The sequence below is a fragment of the Carica papaya genome, chromosome 2 (assembly GCF_054855325.1).
Source record: "Carica papaya isolate Zhongbai chromosome 2, ASM5485532v1, whole genome shotgun sequence".
NCBI lineage: Eukaryota > Viridiplantae > Streptophyta > Magnoliopsida > Brassicales > Caricaceae > Carica > Carica papaya.
In genome coordinates this window covers 6,081,598-6,097,954 of record NC_142310.1, presented here as the reverse complement: position 1 = coordinate 6,097,954, position 16,357 = coordinate 6,081,598, and the positions used below count along the sequence as shown (strand labels likewise).

General features: G+C 34.1%; 4 protein-coding genes across 8 annotated transcripts; all 4 read left to right on the top strand.

The window, feature by feature from the left end:
- Nucleotides 1–77: 77 nt before the first annotated feature.
- Nucleotides 78–2,047, top strand: LOC110824037 (protein SOSEKI 5-like). Of its 2 annotated transcripts, XM_088212945.1 has the most exons (4): nt 78–541; nt 666–913; nt 1,064–1,133; nt 1,282–2,047. In XM_088212945.1, exons 2-4 carry the CDS (start codon nt 688–690, stop codon nt 1,850–1,852), a joined length of 867 nt encoding a protein of 288 aa, XP_088069071.1. In that variant the 5' UTR covers nt 78–541; nt 666–687; the 3' UTR covers nt 1,853–2,047. The 2 variants fall into 2 exon arrangements, with proteins under 2 accessions (XP_088069071.1, XP_021910236.2); XM_022054544.2 differs by having other exon boundaries at nt 78–913.
- Nucleotides 2,048–2,804: 757 nt separating this feature from the next.
- On the top strand, nt 2,805–7,847 carry LOC110824220 (PIF / Ping-Pong family of plant transposase). The gene is made up of 2 exons (XM_022054796.2): nt 2,805–3,360; nt 6,615–7,847. The coding sequence occupies exons 1-2, from the start codon at nt 3,189–3,191 to the stop codon at nt 7,658–7,660; spliced, it is 1,218 nt and encodes a 405-aa protein (XP_021910488.1). The 5' UTR covers nt 2,805–3,188; the 3' UTR covers nt 7,661–7,847.
- A 493-nt stretch (nt 7,848–8,340) lies between these two features.
- LOC110824221 (uncharacterized) lies at nt 8,341–10,934 on the top strand. The gene is made up of 2 exons (XM_022054797.2): nt 8,341–9,085; nt 10,471–10,934. The coding sequence occupies exons 1-2, from the start codon at nt 8,435–8,437 to the stop codon at nt 10,627–10,629; spliced, it is 810 nt and encodes a 269-aa protein (XP_021910489.1). The 5' UTR covers nt 8,341–8,434; the 3' UTR covers nt 10,630–10,934.
- Nucleotides 10,935–13,077: 2,143 nt separating this feature from the next.
- Nucleotides 13,078–15,109, top strand: LOC110824222 (hexose transporter). Of its 4 annotated transcripts, none has more exons than XR_015816873.1 (4): nt 13,078–13,278; nt 13,474–13,650; nt 14,184–14,315; nt 14,898–15,109. XR_015816873.1 is itself a non-coding variant. In XM_022054798.2 (2 exons), exons 1-2 carry the CDS (start codon nt 13,192–13,194, stop codon nt 13,558–13,560), a joined length of 174 nt encoding a protein of 57 aa, XP_021910490.1. In that variant the 5' UTR covers nt 13,078–13,191; the 3' UTR covers nt 13,561–13,793. The 4 variants fall into 4 exon arrangements, 1 of the variants encoding a protein (XP_021910490.1); XR_015816872.1 differs by having other exon boundaries at nt 14,184–14,600; XR_015816871.1 differs by having other exon boundaries at nt 14,184–15,109.
- The last annotated feature ends 1,248 nt before the right edge of the window (nt 15,110–16,357 follow it).

Genomic DNA, 16,357 nt, shown 5'->3' with positions numbered 1-16,357 from the left:
GGAATTCAATGGTAAGTAAAATAAGATTACTGTGTCTTTAACAGCACTGCACTTGAGTCTGCAATGAAGACAGAATGATTAATAGACAAAGCCAACCAGTTTCTGCAAGAAATGTCTTGTGAAACACGTCAGATATACAAGATATATCTCTTTGATTTGGAGCTTTGCAGATTTTGTATATATTTATCTTTGGTTTGTTCTTGGAACCTCAATGTTTGTCAACTTGTTTCCTTGTTTTAGGGGGTGTCATGGCTTCACGAGACCAAGTTTGACTCTCTATTATTGAAAAACAAAGATTTCTTCCCTAACCTCATCGTTGATCCGTGAGCTTATAATGCCTATTAGACCTTTTTGAATTTTTTCTTGATCTTGACAAGCTACCTAATTACAGGGTCAAAATATGTATCATTTTATTTGGGGAAAAGTAAAAAAGCAAAAAAAGAGAAAAAAAATTGCTATAAAAGGTGTGCTGTGCGATTCTTCTTTTGAGAACTTCATGTGATCATTCTTTCTTGATTGGAACAAGAAAACTTTCTGGCAGGTTTTTTTTTCTTCTTGGTTTCTCTTATATCAGTAATCTGTACTTACAGTCATATACAGAAATCTCACTTATCCATGAGGTTAGATTGAGGGTCTTGTAGTTCTTTTTTTTCTTCTGATTGTAGTTTAGAGACCTTGAATCAATCCATGTCAACCAACACAAAATCAGGCAGGACAGAGCTGTGGATATCAAGAGGGTGTCAGGATGCAGAAACAAGTGTTGAAAGACCCAAGTTCTGGGAAGAACCAAAAATGGAGACTGCTGCTGCACACAAGGCTGCTGTTGTTTACTACTTGTCTCGAAATGGCCAGCTCGAACATCCTCATTTCATCGAGGTCCCTCTTTTGTCTCCTCAAGGACTCTATTTAAGAGGTAATCAGGCATTAAGATTGAGATTTTTCCTGTCAATTTTATTGTTTTATATGGTATCATCATAGACAATAAATCTTGTGTGAAATGATATGTGAAAAAACTGTTTAGATTACATCAGTACTCTTGTATATGACATTTCTCTCTTCTCAGATGTTATAGACAGGCTGAATTCTCTAAGAGGGCGAGGCATGGCCACCGGGTATTCTTGGTCTTCAAAGAGGTAATATTTGATGAACAAAACTTTATCTTCTTTCTTTAAACTATCCCAGACTCCATTGGAGACAAAGTTTCATACCCTGTCCAAATTTTCTGTGGAACCAAACAAATACAACTTGATGTATTCTAATTTTTATTCAATCCCAATTCAGGAGCTACAAAAAGGGGTACGTCTGGCAAGACTTGTCAGAGGATGACTTCATACACCCATCTCATGGCCATGAATACATCCTCAAAGGATCACAAGTTGAAACTTGTCTTAGCTTTCAATCCTATGAAACAGTATCTTCTTCTTCAAACTCGAAGATCAACTTCAATTCAGATACAAAGAGCTCCAATGAGGACAAGAATCCCATAGCCATTACTCGATCTGCTGACCTCAATGAATACAAAGTCTATAAAACAACAGCAGAACTTGCCAGGAAAAGCACCAATGTTTCGACACAGACAGAGGAAAAACCCAGAAGAGTGAAAGCAAGTAGTGATCATAACGAAGAAGAAGAAGGGTGTGGGAATGTTGTGGAGCTGAGTAGGGAAGAGGTTTCTCCACCAGCTTCAAATTCTAGTGCAGGGACTGGTGATGGGTCAGCAGATATCAGAGATCAGACGGCCGTGAATGATCGACCCAGCGGAAGGATGAAGGCATCTGAGGTTCTGATGCAGCTGGTTGCTTGCGGATCAAGAAAGATTATGGATGGTGAATCAGTGATCAGCAAAGATTGATTTGGTCAGTTCTTTAATCTTGTTCAAATGATCTGATTTTTTGTTTATGGATTATATGTAAGATATACCAGTTGCTTAATTTCTTGTTGTGAGAAATTCAGATTGTTAAAAGTAACAATCTGGGTTCTTGTTTAACTGGTGTAATTATTTGGGTGTCTCAATTTAACTTTTAAATAATTACTGCAAGTTAAGTTACATGCTTTAGTCATTTATATTACTTGAAGCAATAAAGATAAGCTGCAATAAAATCACGTACGGCAAATAGTTTATATTTTTAATAATTGGAGAGATAAAATGCTATTTTATATTTAATTCTTTTTTTAAAGAAAAATATTGTTGAAAATTAATTATAATTTCAGGTATATATTTATTTTTACACATTTGTTTCTATGTACTCAGTTTAATTATTAATGTATGAATTAAATATTTTTAATATATATTTATCAATTAGATAATATATAAATACAAACCATAATATAATTTTCAAATAAAATTATAATAGAATACAGTTTGACTTGATGCTAACTATTTAGTTATAATAATTAATGATAACTTTATTTTAATTTTAAATATCTGTTTATTATAATTTGACACTGAAACTTATAAAATGTTTTAAAATAAATTTTTTAATAATTTTTTTATAGAAATATATATTTTTTTTCTTTAATGATTAAGCAATATAAAAAATAATTTTTGACTAAAAATTTTAAGAATTTAAAATATTTATAGTAAATATTTGTTATTGTTATATAGGAATAGCTAAATTTTAGATTAAAAAATATATATCCATAGCTAAATTTAATAACTAAATTATTAAAAATAACTAATTATAAAAAGACAAGTATTTCAAAAAAAAAAATTAGAATATAAATTGTTTAAATAATAATAATTATGGAACAATTAATTAGTTAATTAATTAATTAAAACCACATTCATCACTTCTCTTGCTCCATTGTCTTTCCCTCAAACAAAAATCGGCCCCCCACGTCACTCAACTCGAAGCACATTTTCGGTTCCTTCCATTTCTCTTTCTCTCACTCTCTCTCTCTCTCTCTCCCTCTCTCTCTCTCTGTGCAGCTTCTTCTCCAACTGCATGCTTTGAATTAATCCCCTGAAAGAAACCAGAAACCAGAAACCAAACAACGCTTTCCGCCAACCCAAACAGACTACCATCCCACCCATCTTCATCTTCAGCTTCATCTTCCTCTTCATCTTCATCTTTCTTTTCTTTCTTCTCTCTGTCTCTGTCACCGTAAATCTTTTCAGATTCTTTGATTTTTCATTCGACCCTTGACCTCCTCTCTCTTGGGAATTATATCCTTTTATATTTATGTAAATGGGACCCATTAGAGGGTTCAAGAGGAGGAAGAAAGCAGAGAAGAAGGTTGACCAAAATATCCTGGCCGCAGCCGCAGCCTCCGCCGCCGCCGGTGCATCTGCTTCTGCTTCCATGGGGATCCAACCCCACCCCGTTGATTGGTGGGATGAGTTCTCCAAGAGAATAACTGGTAAAGCAAGCATTCTCTACTTCTTTATTATTAAACCATCTCCTGTGTGTATCGCGAACTTATTTTTGTATTGAGATTGCTTATAGGTTTAGTGCTGCCATACATTGATATTTGTTGTTGGTGACTTATCTAATATGGTGTTTCGAGGACCTTTGGTTGATTTTCTTTTCCTTCTCGTTTGAATTCCTTGACATGGATTGAATTGGGTTACCGCCAATTAGGTGGATTTGTTGTTTTATTGTTTCATCCATACGGGGTCTGATCATGTATGTATGTGCATTGTTGGTTTTTTTTAGCAACTAAGTGGAATGTGTTAATGTAAATTCTGTAATCCTGTATATTGATTTATTTTCTTGAGAGCATGAGCTTACTGTTTATGGGGGATTTTAGGAAATTTGTTAGATTCAATAGCATGCACATTGCCTTCTGCGTATATATGCATTGGCAGTGTGTTCATGATGCATAAAGAATACATGCATACAGTTTATTTTCTGAGCACTATGGTGCATATTTCTTGCTGTTTTAGGTATGCAATACATCTTCTTTTGTGTGTGTCTAGTTGTATAGCAGTTTGTTGTCTCTGTGTCTCAATTAGCAACCTTGTTAAGGTTTCATGGGAAGAGATCAGGACAAGGGTCTAATATATTTTTTCTAATATTCTTTTTAGTAATAATTAGAAAAAAAAAAACCTTTTTTTAAAATTTTGAGAGGAAAAAAATCCTCTCTTTCATGTGCAATAGTGAAGAAGCTCTGGATCTATCCGCCCAGGAATACCAGTAATGCAGGATCAGATGGAATGACAATCTGGATCCTGCACTCAGAAATGTGGTTATCTAGTAACCCAGATTGCATAAAGTGATATACCAAAGTGAAATACACAGAGAGGGAGAGAAATCACAGAATTATATATGGTGATTTCTCTCTTTGATTTCTAGTTTTGCAACACGTGTTACTGGCAATCAGAACTGAAAATTATTGGTATTAGTATTTTTCTTTTCTAATTTGCGAGGTCTGAGATATTAGAATTTAGATCCATTGCAAAGTTGGCTTTTACCAGTTTTAAACTACTTATTCTAGATTTTATAATAATGAAACATACATAACTTTGTGTGCTTCTATTTTTAACATATTTACATATACAAGAATAAATGCATATATGACATGTATGATATGCAAGAATCCCAAATGAGATGCCTGAAGAATGAGTAGCCAACAAACAACTCTTATAGAAGGTGTGCCTTATCCTGCTTAATGGACCATAGAAGTTTAGCCTCAGGACCATGTAGACATATCACATTTCCATGCCCGTATTCGTACTCTAATAAACTAGAACCCAGTTTATGCAGTTCCATCCATCTTAACTGTTGCTCAACTGAGCTACCGACTCAGTGGCATCTGACATTCTTAAACCCTGGATATACATCAGTGGGTGCTCTCCCAATCAGTTATCTGCCAAATCTATTTCATTTGAGTTTTGCAATTTTATGGAACTTCATTGTGTATATATTCCAAAAGGAAAAAAAAAATTGATAGCCTAGGTATGTAAGTTCTATTTTTCTCTTTTTTCTTGGAGAATAAATTTTAGGTGTGAAGATTATGCCATATTCTTTTGGAAAAAGAAACACAAAAGTCATTGCTATTTCTCAGCTCAGAATTTTATCTACTTGCTAATATGGTGTGATGGCCACTCCAGTTTTCCCCCATTTGCACTTAAACAAACAGTTTATTTCAGTTTGATGGTTTTATTTTTGGCTGCATTTTTTTTTATATTAACTATCTTTTCAATAGATTGAAAGCCAAAACAATGACGCTTCTTCTTATTAAGTGAAAATAAAGATCAAAAGATATTTGTTTCTTGGGTAGAAAGACATTCTGTCATTTCTTATTAGGTGAAAATAATATGCCTTACTTGTGGGAACTAAGAGAAGTCCAGAAACAAGAATTTGCTGGGAGAAGGTAAGCAAGAATATAAACTGAAAGGACCAATGAAGGTTGGGGAAGAGATGTATCAGGTTTTCCTGGTTATATGTAACAAGTTATTTTTATTATTTACTGGCTTGTAGATGTCGAGAGTATCTTGTGCCCATTGATCTGTGTGCAAGTTACTTTTATTCTTGACTGCCTTATGGATTTTTTTAATCTATATTGTTCATCTTAAATATGCATTCTTAAGTATTCTAGTATGGATAAGGGACAACCTATGAATTCAGATAATATGTTATCCAACTCATTCCCTTTGTCGCCTAGTGGCTTTGGATTTTATACCTTGTTTCATACTCAAAACTTGGCTTCATCTTCAATTCTCCACAAAAAAGAAAAACTTGACTGCATCTTCAGACACTTTGTTATGCTAGAGTAAGACAACTAACAATCTAGCAATACCCTTCTGAAATACATCATGTACTCTCATCAGAGGTACTGCATATCTAGAAGATTGCTTCTTTTCTTTGTTCTTTCATTTATTAAATTTCATGAGAAACTATAAATATATATGTGTTTGACAGACTGACAGTCCAGTGTAGAGATCTCAAACATGCAGTCAGGACCAATGTATCATGAAAGATACCTAATGAGGCTTGTAAAGTGTTTATCCTATTTGTGATTTTATATATAGATACCAAAAGAGGGAGTCTTCTGACAAGTACTTCTGCGCTTGCATCTCTCAAGTGACCAAGGAAAATATTAAAAAAATGACTGTTACTCTGTAATTAAACTTGCCTTTTCCATTAACCTGATAATTATGCAAATGACCAACTTGCCCTTGATATCTTTGTTAATGTTGCACTCTTTATTGTACACTTCAAGAGAAAGGATTAGGTGCCACAAATATAAGGTTCAAGTGTGAATCTTTTAATATTGATTGCAAGTTTGCATTTGATAGGGTTTTGTTATGCTACCAGTCATGATATGGCACGAACATTGTCCACTATAGTTGCTAGGCTTGGAAGCCCATGATTCGGAGGGACAATATTTGGTGGATTAAATTTGGAGGAACAATATTTGGTGGATTAATTGAATGATCCCACACCAACACCTATTTTGCTACTTATTGTCTATCATATTGTTTGGTAGGTACAATAATTCCTGTTTTAAATGCTTTAACTTAAGTTTTGCATGCAGTTAATGCACAATGAGGCTTCAAATTTTTATTCTCTGATGGTAAAAGTCATAGGATCAACAAATGGTCTCTTCATTTTGTTCTATTTTTGTGTGTATCCATGGCAAGACGAGGTTCTTACTCATATTGCTTTTAGGGCCTCTGTCTCAATCTGGGGATTCAAAGAAATTTGAATCTGTTTTCAAGATTTCAAGGAAAACATTCAACTATATTTGTTCACTCGTGAAGGAAGATATGATGGCTAGGCATTCAAACTTCACTGATATAAACGGCAAGCCTTTATCTATGAATGACCAAGTCGCTGTTGCTCTTAGGAGACTTAGCTCCGGAGAGTCATTATCAAACATTGGTGATTACTTTGGGATGAATCAATCAACTGTTTCCCAAATAACCTGGCGGTTTGTGGAAGCAATGGAAGAGAGAGGGCTTCACCATCTCCGCTGGCCTTCAACAGAATCGGAGATGGAAGACATAAAATCCAAGTTTGAGAAAATCAGGGGGCTTCCCAATTGCTGTGGTGCAATTGACATCACACATATCGTGATGACTCTGCCAACGATGGACCCATCAAATGATGTTTGGTTCGACCGTGAAAAGAACTACAGTATGATCTTGCAGGCAATTGTGGATCCAGAGATGAGATTCCTTGATGTAATTGCTGGTTGGCCAGGGAGTCTAAGTGATGCTGTAGTTCTCCGTAGCTCAGGTTTTTCCAAACTTGCCGAAGAAGGGAGGAGGTTAAATGGGAAGAAAATAGAGCTTTTCAAAGGAACTGAATTGAGGGAATATATTGTCGGAGATGCAGGCTTTCCTCTTCAGCCATGGCTTCTCACTCCTTATCAAGGTAAAGTCCTCTCGGATCTTCAAGCCGAGTTTAACAAACGACATTCTGCAACAAGACTGGTGGCCCAGATGGCATTGGCGAGATTGAAGGAAATGTGGAGAATTATTCATGGAGTAATGTGGATGCCTGATAAGAATAGGTTACCGAGAATTGTCCTTGCTTGTTGTTTGCTGCACAACATTGTCATCGATATGGAAGATGAAACTTTAGACGAGATACCTTTGTTTCACCATCATGACTCGGGTTATCGACAACAAAGCTGCAACTATGTTGACAAAACTGCCTCTGCCATGAGAGATAAACTTTCTCCTTACTTATCTGGAAAGTTGCCACCTTGATTATGATCATCCTTCCTAGTTCTCTGGGTTGGGTCATTCCCAGATCACATGCAGACAGACTCACTGGCATCCCTTATTGTTGCAAGGAGAAAATTACAACGGTTTATGTATTTTACCTTACAGGAAGTATTCATTGAGCTATGTTGGTTTATTTGACAAGTTTAATATGAAGATAAATTTAATTTTATTATATGCCTGATAAACCATAAAGAAAAATGTACTTTTACAGTTTTTTTAGCTTATAAACAATTGATTTGTAGTAATCCAATTTTTGTAGCTGGTAAGGAATTTTCTCATTGCTGGTCCTTGATGGGTTAGATTTGGTTCTAAAGAGTCAACCAAATGGATTGGGTTTGGGGCATCAATCACATATATTTATAGTTGTAAACTATTTTATTAATATTTTAATAAAATTTTTGTTCATTTCTTTTATAGAAACGAGAAAATAATAATAATAACACTTAAAAATCGCAACAAAAATATGTTGTAACCACATGAAGAGTTATTATTTTTTTAAAAAAAAAAAAAATTATATACATATATATATATATATTTTAAAAAAAATTTAATAGATATAACTGAAAAATAAAAAAAATAAAAAAAAAGCACAAAATACTTTAATTACTTACTGTAACTCAAATTGCTCCATAATAAATTCTATAGTAAAAAAAATACATCAAAACCCTAGCATCCTACTCTTCATACACGCGTATAAAATCCTGCGGCTGTCTCATCTCTTCTCTTCTCGCGAATATCAAGAAGAAACTCTCAGCCATGGCAGAAAGAGGTGGTGCAGGAGGCGACAGAGGCGCTTTCCGTCGAGGTTTTGGTGGAGGTCCGCGCGGAGGCCGCGGTAGGCGCCGTGCTCGAAAAGAAGAAGAGGAAAAATGGGTACCGGTAACAAAGCTAGGCCGCCTTGTGAGGGAAGGCAAGATCCGTTCATTGGAGCAAATATATCTCCACTCACTCCCCATCAAGGAGCACCAGATCATCGACCAGCTGGTCGGCCCTTCCCTGAAAGACGAGGTCATGAAGATCACCCCGGTTCAGAAACAGACTCGAGCCGGCCAGAGGACCCGGTTCAAGGCCTTCGTGGTGGTAGGTGACGGAAACGGGCACGTAGGTTTGGGTGTTAAGTGCTCGAAGGAAGTGGCTACTGCAATCAGGGGGGCCATCATCCTCGCCAAGTTGTCTGTAATTCCTGTGAGGAGAGGTTATTGGGGCAACAAGATAGGGAAGCCCCATACAGTGCCGTGTAAGGTTACGGGTAAGTGCGGGTCGGTTACTGTGCGAATGGTGCCCGCACCCAGAGGTGCTGGAATCGTGGCTGCACGGGTTCCCAAGAAAGTGCTCCAGTTTGCTGGGATTGAGGATGTGTTTACGTCGTCGAGGGGATCCACGAAAACTCTTGGGAATTTTGTCAAGGTACTGATTTACAGTTTATAGTTTATGTTTCTGATTAGGTACTATAGGTTTATATGACTTGCAATACAGTTTACAGTTTATGTTTACTGATTATATACTATAGATTTATGACTCGGAGTTTCTGTTGTTTAAATCAATTCTTAGTGTAGAATTTGCTTGAGTTAGCTGTAAGTAAATGGTTGTTTCATCTTTCTATTTCTTTTATTCACCTGTTGATTTGGAAACGGATATATATATACGGCACTTTTAGGGGACCTTGAAGATTCACTACACAAGATACTGGTTTTGTAGCCTGATGAAATTTATTGTTCTTTCTGGGTTTTGCTATTTTTGACGCCTTTGATACATTGAACCTTTAGTACTCTTCATGTAATAGTGCGTGTGAAGCTGTGTCCGAATATGCGTAGAGATGATGAACTTTTTATTGCATTTTACTTCTTATTTTGTCTAACGGGTATGTATGTAGATGATATATTCCCTTATTATGCGAAGAAAACAATTTGGGTGAGAAAAATTCTTATACCAGTAATAAAAGTTATACCACAGCTGAGCATACACAAGGATTGATATATGTGCAGATGATGGGAAGGTTTAGATACTTTCCTACATCGTCAGTTTTCATATGAAATGTTATCCTAAAGAAAAACCAGTTAGATGAAAATGGGTTAAAAGTATATTGGGGAAGCTGCTTGTGTTATCTCACATATTGGAAATTTAAAGAGGAAAGGAATTTTTTGTTACAAACAATATGTTTCGAAGATGGTGAAGGGTACTAGTCAGCTGACATGGTGCCGAGACATGAAAGTTCTTGGACATGCTTCTTCAATTTTTAGGTTGGGTTAGGCTATGTTACTCAGGAAATTGGATCATGGAGGTTCTTTCTTGTCTCAAACAGAAGAATATTGTTGGATCTATTGTATTTTTTGGACTCTATGGATGAGAGTATGTAAAGGGTGTCCTGTGGTAGAGTGGACCCTCCCTACTTGATGGATATCAGGAAGTGTATTTGTAATTTCAGAAAACATGTACTGTAGTTACAAATAAAGTTTTGTTTAGTGGAAAAGATTTTGGTAGAAGCTTCAAAGCTTTGAGAGGCTGGACTGCTGACGTGGGAGTTGCTTGGACGATCAGAAGACTTGATGTTTGTTAAATCTGGGAGAGTTTTTTATTTAAAAAATCTATAACTCTGATGATACCTCTAATTTGATACTGGAAGTCTTTGTTCTCTTCGAGTATGCTTAAGCTTGACAATTGATGTTATTCTTTACTGGCTTCTGTTTGCTTCCATGATGAAAAATTGCAGTTAACTATCGCTTAACATGGAAAGCCATGCATCATTATGTTATCTCATAATCTAATGCTATATTGTATAAAATTGTACGCAGGCCACCTTTGAGTGTCTCCTGAAGACATATGGTTTCCTGACACCTGATTTCTGGAGAGAGACCCGATTCACCAAGTCTCCATTCCAGGAGTATACAGATCTGTTGGCAAAGCCTACAAAGACTATCATCCAAGAAGAGCTCGAGAGAGTTGACGCCTGATCTCCCTCCCTTCCCATTCCTCTCCCACTGCTCCTGTTCGTTCGAAGAAGTTCCTAAGCAGAGAATAGCAAGTATAGGTTGTTAAGATAATGACTTGGATCGTTTTTTTCTATTTTGATATTAGATTCTTTTAGTTTCATTTTCCTGTTGTTATTGTCCCAGGCAAATTTGGTTTATGTTTTTGGAATTCTATTTGCACTTTTTTATGGGTAAAACTTGTGCAATTTAATCATTCTAGCGGCTTGGTAAAGACTATGTGGATGAATTTGAAATGAATGTATTACACAAATCTGTCATTTGATTTATTGCTTTGCTGATATGAGGGTATGGAAGGTCGTGTATGATATATTCAAATGGGATTTTTAGATCACTGCTTGTTAAGCATTACCGATATGGAAGGTTACTCAGATTGAGAAAATAATTTCGCTCATATCTAATTGTGTTTCGCCCATCAAGCGTAGGTGAATACATTTGATGAATTGGGATTAAGATTTGTCAAGGCCAAGGAGGTTGGGGGCCTTGATTTCAAGAAAATACATCTCCAGAATAAATCATTCTTGTTAAAATTTAGTCGGAGGCTCCTGAATGAACATGATGATAGTCTCAGTCCAAGTTCTTCATGTTAAATACTTTCCCACTTATGGGGTCTCCTGAATATTAGAAATTCTCTTCCCTTCCCGAAAGACTACTCGACATAAAAAATCTTATAAAATATATTAGGACCCTTAAATCTAAAATCTTTAGAATACTGGAAATGGATATAACATACATTTCTCATGGATTGATAGATTGGGAGCAAAAACATTAATTGATGTGCTTGAGAGAACTGTCTGAGGACTATATGTTTGCAAATGGATCCTACTGATGGATGATTTCACGATCTTGATTCCCCAACCATAACAGAGTTAGGGTTAAGATTGCCTATATTTTCTTTTTCTCTTATGTACAAATTAATGAGTTATATATGAAGACAAGACAATCTGGATCCTGCCAGTTTTTCAGTAAGTTCATCAAGTTATACGAATTTTAAATTCTAATTATTTACTCACGAATGATGAAAAAAAAATATGACTCATTGTCGATAACAATATATATTCAAGATGTAATAATTGAACAAAATGTACATTTTATGTTGTTCGGTATTGGCTATTTGCTAAAAATATTTGCAGTTATTTAATTAATAACCAATATTCTAGAAATTATTTTTTTCTCTCTTCCATTTGATAGATGGTTGGTATGAAATTTAAAAACAAATGTTAATTCTCACTGTATTACAAACTGGAAGACAATCTTTACCACAACTTCTTGGATCATTTGAAGAAAAAAAAATGAGTACATATTTGCAGAGAAAGTAAATCAATAAACTATTCCAACTAAAACATAATTGAGTCTACATTTGAGTGTTAAAATGCTACCAGGGGACCATGGTCAACATGTCCCTTGAGTACCTCTTTAGATTCCTTTGAGTTTAACTGGAGAGCACCACCCCTTGTTGTGGTACAAATTTAATACAAACGAATTTACTCTTAATAATCTTCGTTTTACTATTATTAAGAACTTTTGTTATAGATAATCTGGATCGATGGGTAATGATTTCACAAGTAATTTGAGTACTAACCATGCGTTTCATGTTGAGGTTCATGGTGTCCTTCATGGTCTTAAGGTTATTTGGAACTATGGTATTCGTAAACTCGTCATAGAAATTGATTCCCTCTTCTATGTCAAGTAGTATCTTCACCATTCAATAACTGTCATGATCTATTTATAGATATGAAATTATAATTTAAAGACTTGTTCATTCTTACATTTGTCAACTCTTATATTGATCGATTGTTTAGGTAGATCTATAAGAGTTTCATAAAATTTATTATTTTAATTCATGCACTAGAATATATCGATTTTGATATATTTAGACCAATGTAACTTTATTTGAGATCTTGTTCATCTTAAAAATTCTATTGTTCTCTTTTTTCATTCGTAATAAATAAAAAAATAATAATATATTAATTTATATATAATAAATAAATATTTTTCATTCTAATATCAATTTAAATTTTTAATATAATTAACTATTTTATTACGTTTACAAGAGATAATATTGTCTAACTTTCATCTAAGATTAAATTTGTTAAAAATATATATATATATTTTCATAACTAAAACAAAAATTATACTTTCACAAATTAGATTAATTTTAAAAGATTGGAAATAAATTTAAACTTTTAATCTATTTTATAATAGTTTAGTGATATTATATAATTAATTAATACTATGTAATAACTTATTAAGTAGTGTATAAAATTAATTGATGATTTTAGCATATTATTAATCACTTCCAAATTCAAATTTTTTAAAAAATAAATTTAGCAATAAGATCTCACTATATTATTAAGTTAATGTAAAATATTAAAAATGATATCTTCAAATATGAAATTTAAGCTGTAGAAAACCGGAGGGTAAGAAACTGGAGGGAACCCATTTTCCCCAAACCTCAGACCATCCTGTAAATCTCCCCAAGTCACAAAACGTCAACATACTGCAAATTTCTAGGGTTAAGGTTTAATGGGCAAAATTGACGCCAAGGCTCTCCTCAAGGACAAGAAATTTTGGTTTGCTTCTTTCCTCATTGCCTGGGCTGCTGCTCTCCAGGTACAATTTCCCATTTCTCAAAATTCGAAGCACAAAAATGTCGGGCTTTTTTTTCTCTTTACTTAATACTGGTTTTTGGGATTCTTTTCTTCTCGGTAGTTTCCTGAAAGGGACATGATTTACTTAGTGGTAGGATTTCGGGATTCTTTTCTTTCTTTTGATTCTATTTTTGACATGTGAATTTCTTGTTTGTAGGGGCACATGATGTGGTTACAGAGGCAGGACTCCTTCAAGCAGAAGTTTGACACCGTTAACCAATCCAATGATGATGCAGGAAAATGAACCCTGCATAATTTGAGAAACCAACAAATGGGTTCTGTTTTTGACATGGAGATCAGTTGCTGCATTAGTGGAAGCTATTGAAATCTTTATGTAAAGAAACGGAGTTACTCTCATCTTTAGATGTGTTCCTTCTTTACATTTCATTATGTTAGCAATAATCAATTAGGATATAAACTCTTGAGAACAGTAAGAATATGAGATTTGTGAATAATTCTGGGTCAAGTTTCTGATGATCATGACTGTGTTGTCTTTTTGCTTATAATTTAAATAAGCTGTCTCCTTGTTTCGAGTGGTAAAAAAGTTCCTGTGTGATAAAGTGACCGCAGTATTTTGTCTTTAAATCACTCCTAAATGACTTGCAATTCTTCAAGTCAGTATAAGGCTGAATTTCAATCCATACATACGGAACTGCTTGATGTAGTGTAATGTAGACCTTGTAGCAGCGGTTCGGATTGCCCAGATCTGAAACATATGTGCAGAACTTGCTACTCCGGCAGAAAATTCGTATAAGTGTTGTATTGTAGATTGCTTTTCAGATTCTAGAGTTATTTTTTTTTTTGAATTTCTGCCAAAGAAGTTGACTAACATTTTTACCCTAATTGAAATTGTTGTTTTACATTTAGAAATCCAGAAATTACAGCCTGAAAGTGTTGCTTGATACCAGACAGAAGCTATATTTCTGCATTTCTCCAAGTCTTCAGGAGCTTTATTTATGTGGAGTCTTTTGTAAGCTAAATTTGGACGTGCTGCGGATGGTAATGCCTTCTGTTTCAGCAGCCATATCACTCTGTCGTTAACTACTTAAACTGTTGTGAAGTTTGCTGGAAACGATTTAAAGGACTTGTCAGTAATGTGGTGAAGCTTGATTATCATTGTTGTTTTCCCATATTTTGTTTTCTATTTTCTATATAGTTGTTTTGGAAAAGTAAAATCATTGTCCTATGGATCACCTAATACTTATTTTTTTCAGTAAATGTTTATATGATGCAATTGAAGGGGCTTTCTCTAGATTCAGATTTGCTCTGGTGAACATAAAGTAGGTTAGTTTTCATGTTAGTCATTACTAGGTGACCTAATTAAAGGGATTCTTGAAATTTGTCTTGCAATTCTCTGTTATAACTTGCCTTTCTAGAGTTCTTTGTATTATTGATGGGTGTTTTCTCTTTGGTCAACTGAATGAATGGAAAAACATCCTAGTTTATTTCATACTAATAATAGCAAATACTTTACCCTCTTCCACACATTTTAGGCATTTAACATCTTGATTTTGTCTTTTGACTTGCTGACTCTTGCGTGCTTGTGTGTGAACATGCATGTGTTTGTACACCCACTTTCAGACACCGGAGGAGAAAGCACTCGTTGTTCCCCGGAGGAGAAGACAAGAGATAGAACGAGTCACCGTGAAACAACCTGTTCTTGATCCAACATTCTTGATTGCTAGAATGTGTAAAAGAGAACCGAAAAAAGGAACATAGACACTTAACCACACACATACACAACTAAAGATTCCACTGACTCAACTAATAAAAGAATTTGTGATTCAACCAGAGTTTCTGAATCTTAAAGCACTTGTTTTGTTGGGTCTGTTTAATTGACATTTTATCATCTATACAAATCACAAATCTCCTTGGTATTACATTTATCTCTAGGATTCTCAGGTTTTATAATTATGTTTTCTGGGTTTAGTTGTGTTTTTTTTTTATTTTTTCACTAAATCTCTTTCTTTTTTTTTTTTTTGTTTTTTTTTTTTTAATGTAAGAATCGGTTTATATATGGAATGAACATGCATGTATATAAGCAACCGTAAAACGTACTATTAATTTAAAAAAGAAAAAATAATTTTTAATATTTTAAGTATAAATCAAAATTATTTTCCATAAAATGGACATTATAATTTTTTTACTTGAACATGTTAAAAAATAATTTTTCCAAAAACATTTTAAATTTTACTCCTTTAGTACTAAAATACTTTTAGAACACAAAAACTTAAAGTCAAAGCTCATAAAAACGGAAACTCTAATATAAGATTGTCTATACATACACACGTCTTCAATATTCTATAAAGTAGTTACGTACTAACTAGTTGGTTTTTGTGAAGTATTTTCATGTGAGAGAAATGTTCACGTTCATTTACTCTTCGTGTGTACATAGCATGCATGCATTGACTAATTAAGTTTACCATACACACACAGAGACACGTATATATAAACACGTATGCATATATATACATATGATCTTGACGCTTGGAGAAAAAAAGTTCTTGCAGTTCTCATTTTGATAATTACGCATAGAAAAACCAGTACTGATAAATTACAAAAGATTTGTTCTTGATTAGCTAAGGTATTTTACTATATATTCAAGATTATCGATACGTTAATATTCCTAATTAAGGCTTAACACATTTAGTTTTAAAAATTTACCATAAATATATATTTACACTGATTTTCTGTTATTGAGAATATAAATATTTCTACATCTTTGGCAGATTAATTAGTGTTCGTATGATCAGACTTGATTTGACGTCAATATATCTAATTCTATTAATGTTCTGTGTAAATTACACAATTACAAAGGAAGGATTCTGATGATTGGCTTATGAGTTCTTGTTGCAGGTTACTTTGATGTATCCGATCATACTCTATACTTATATATATATATACACACACACGGACACACGTGTAATATATTTTAGCTTTAGAAAGACTTTAGAATATTAGCAAAATAATTCTTAACAACCCATGACGAAACCTACTTCAAAACTAAAGAAAACTGAGATACATAATTAATTAATGTGTGT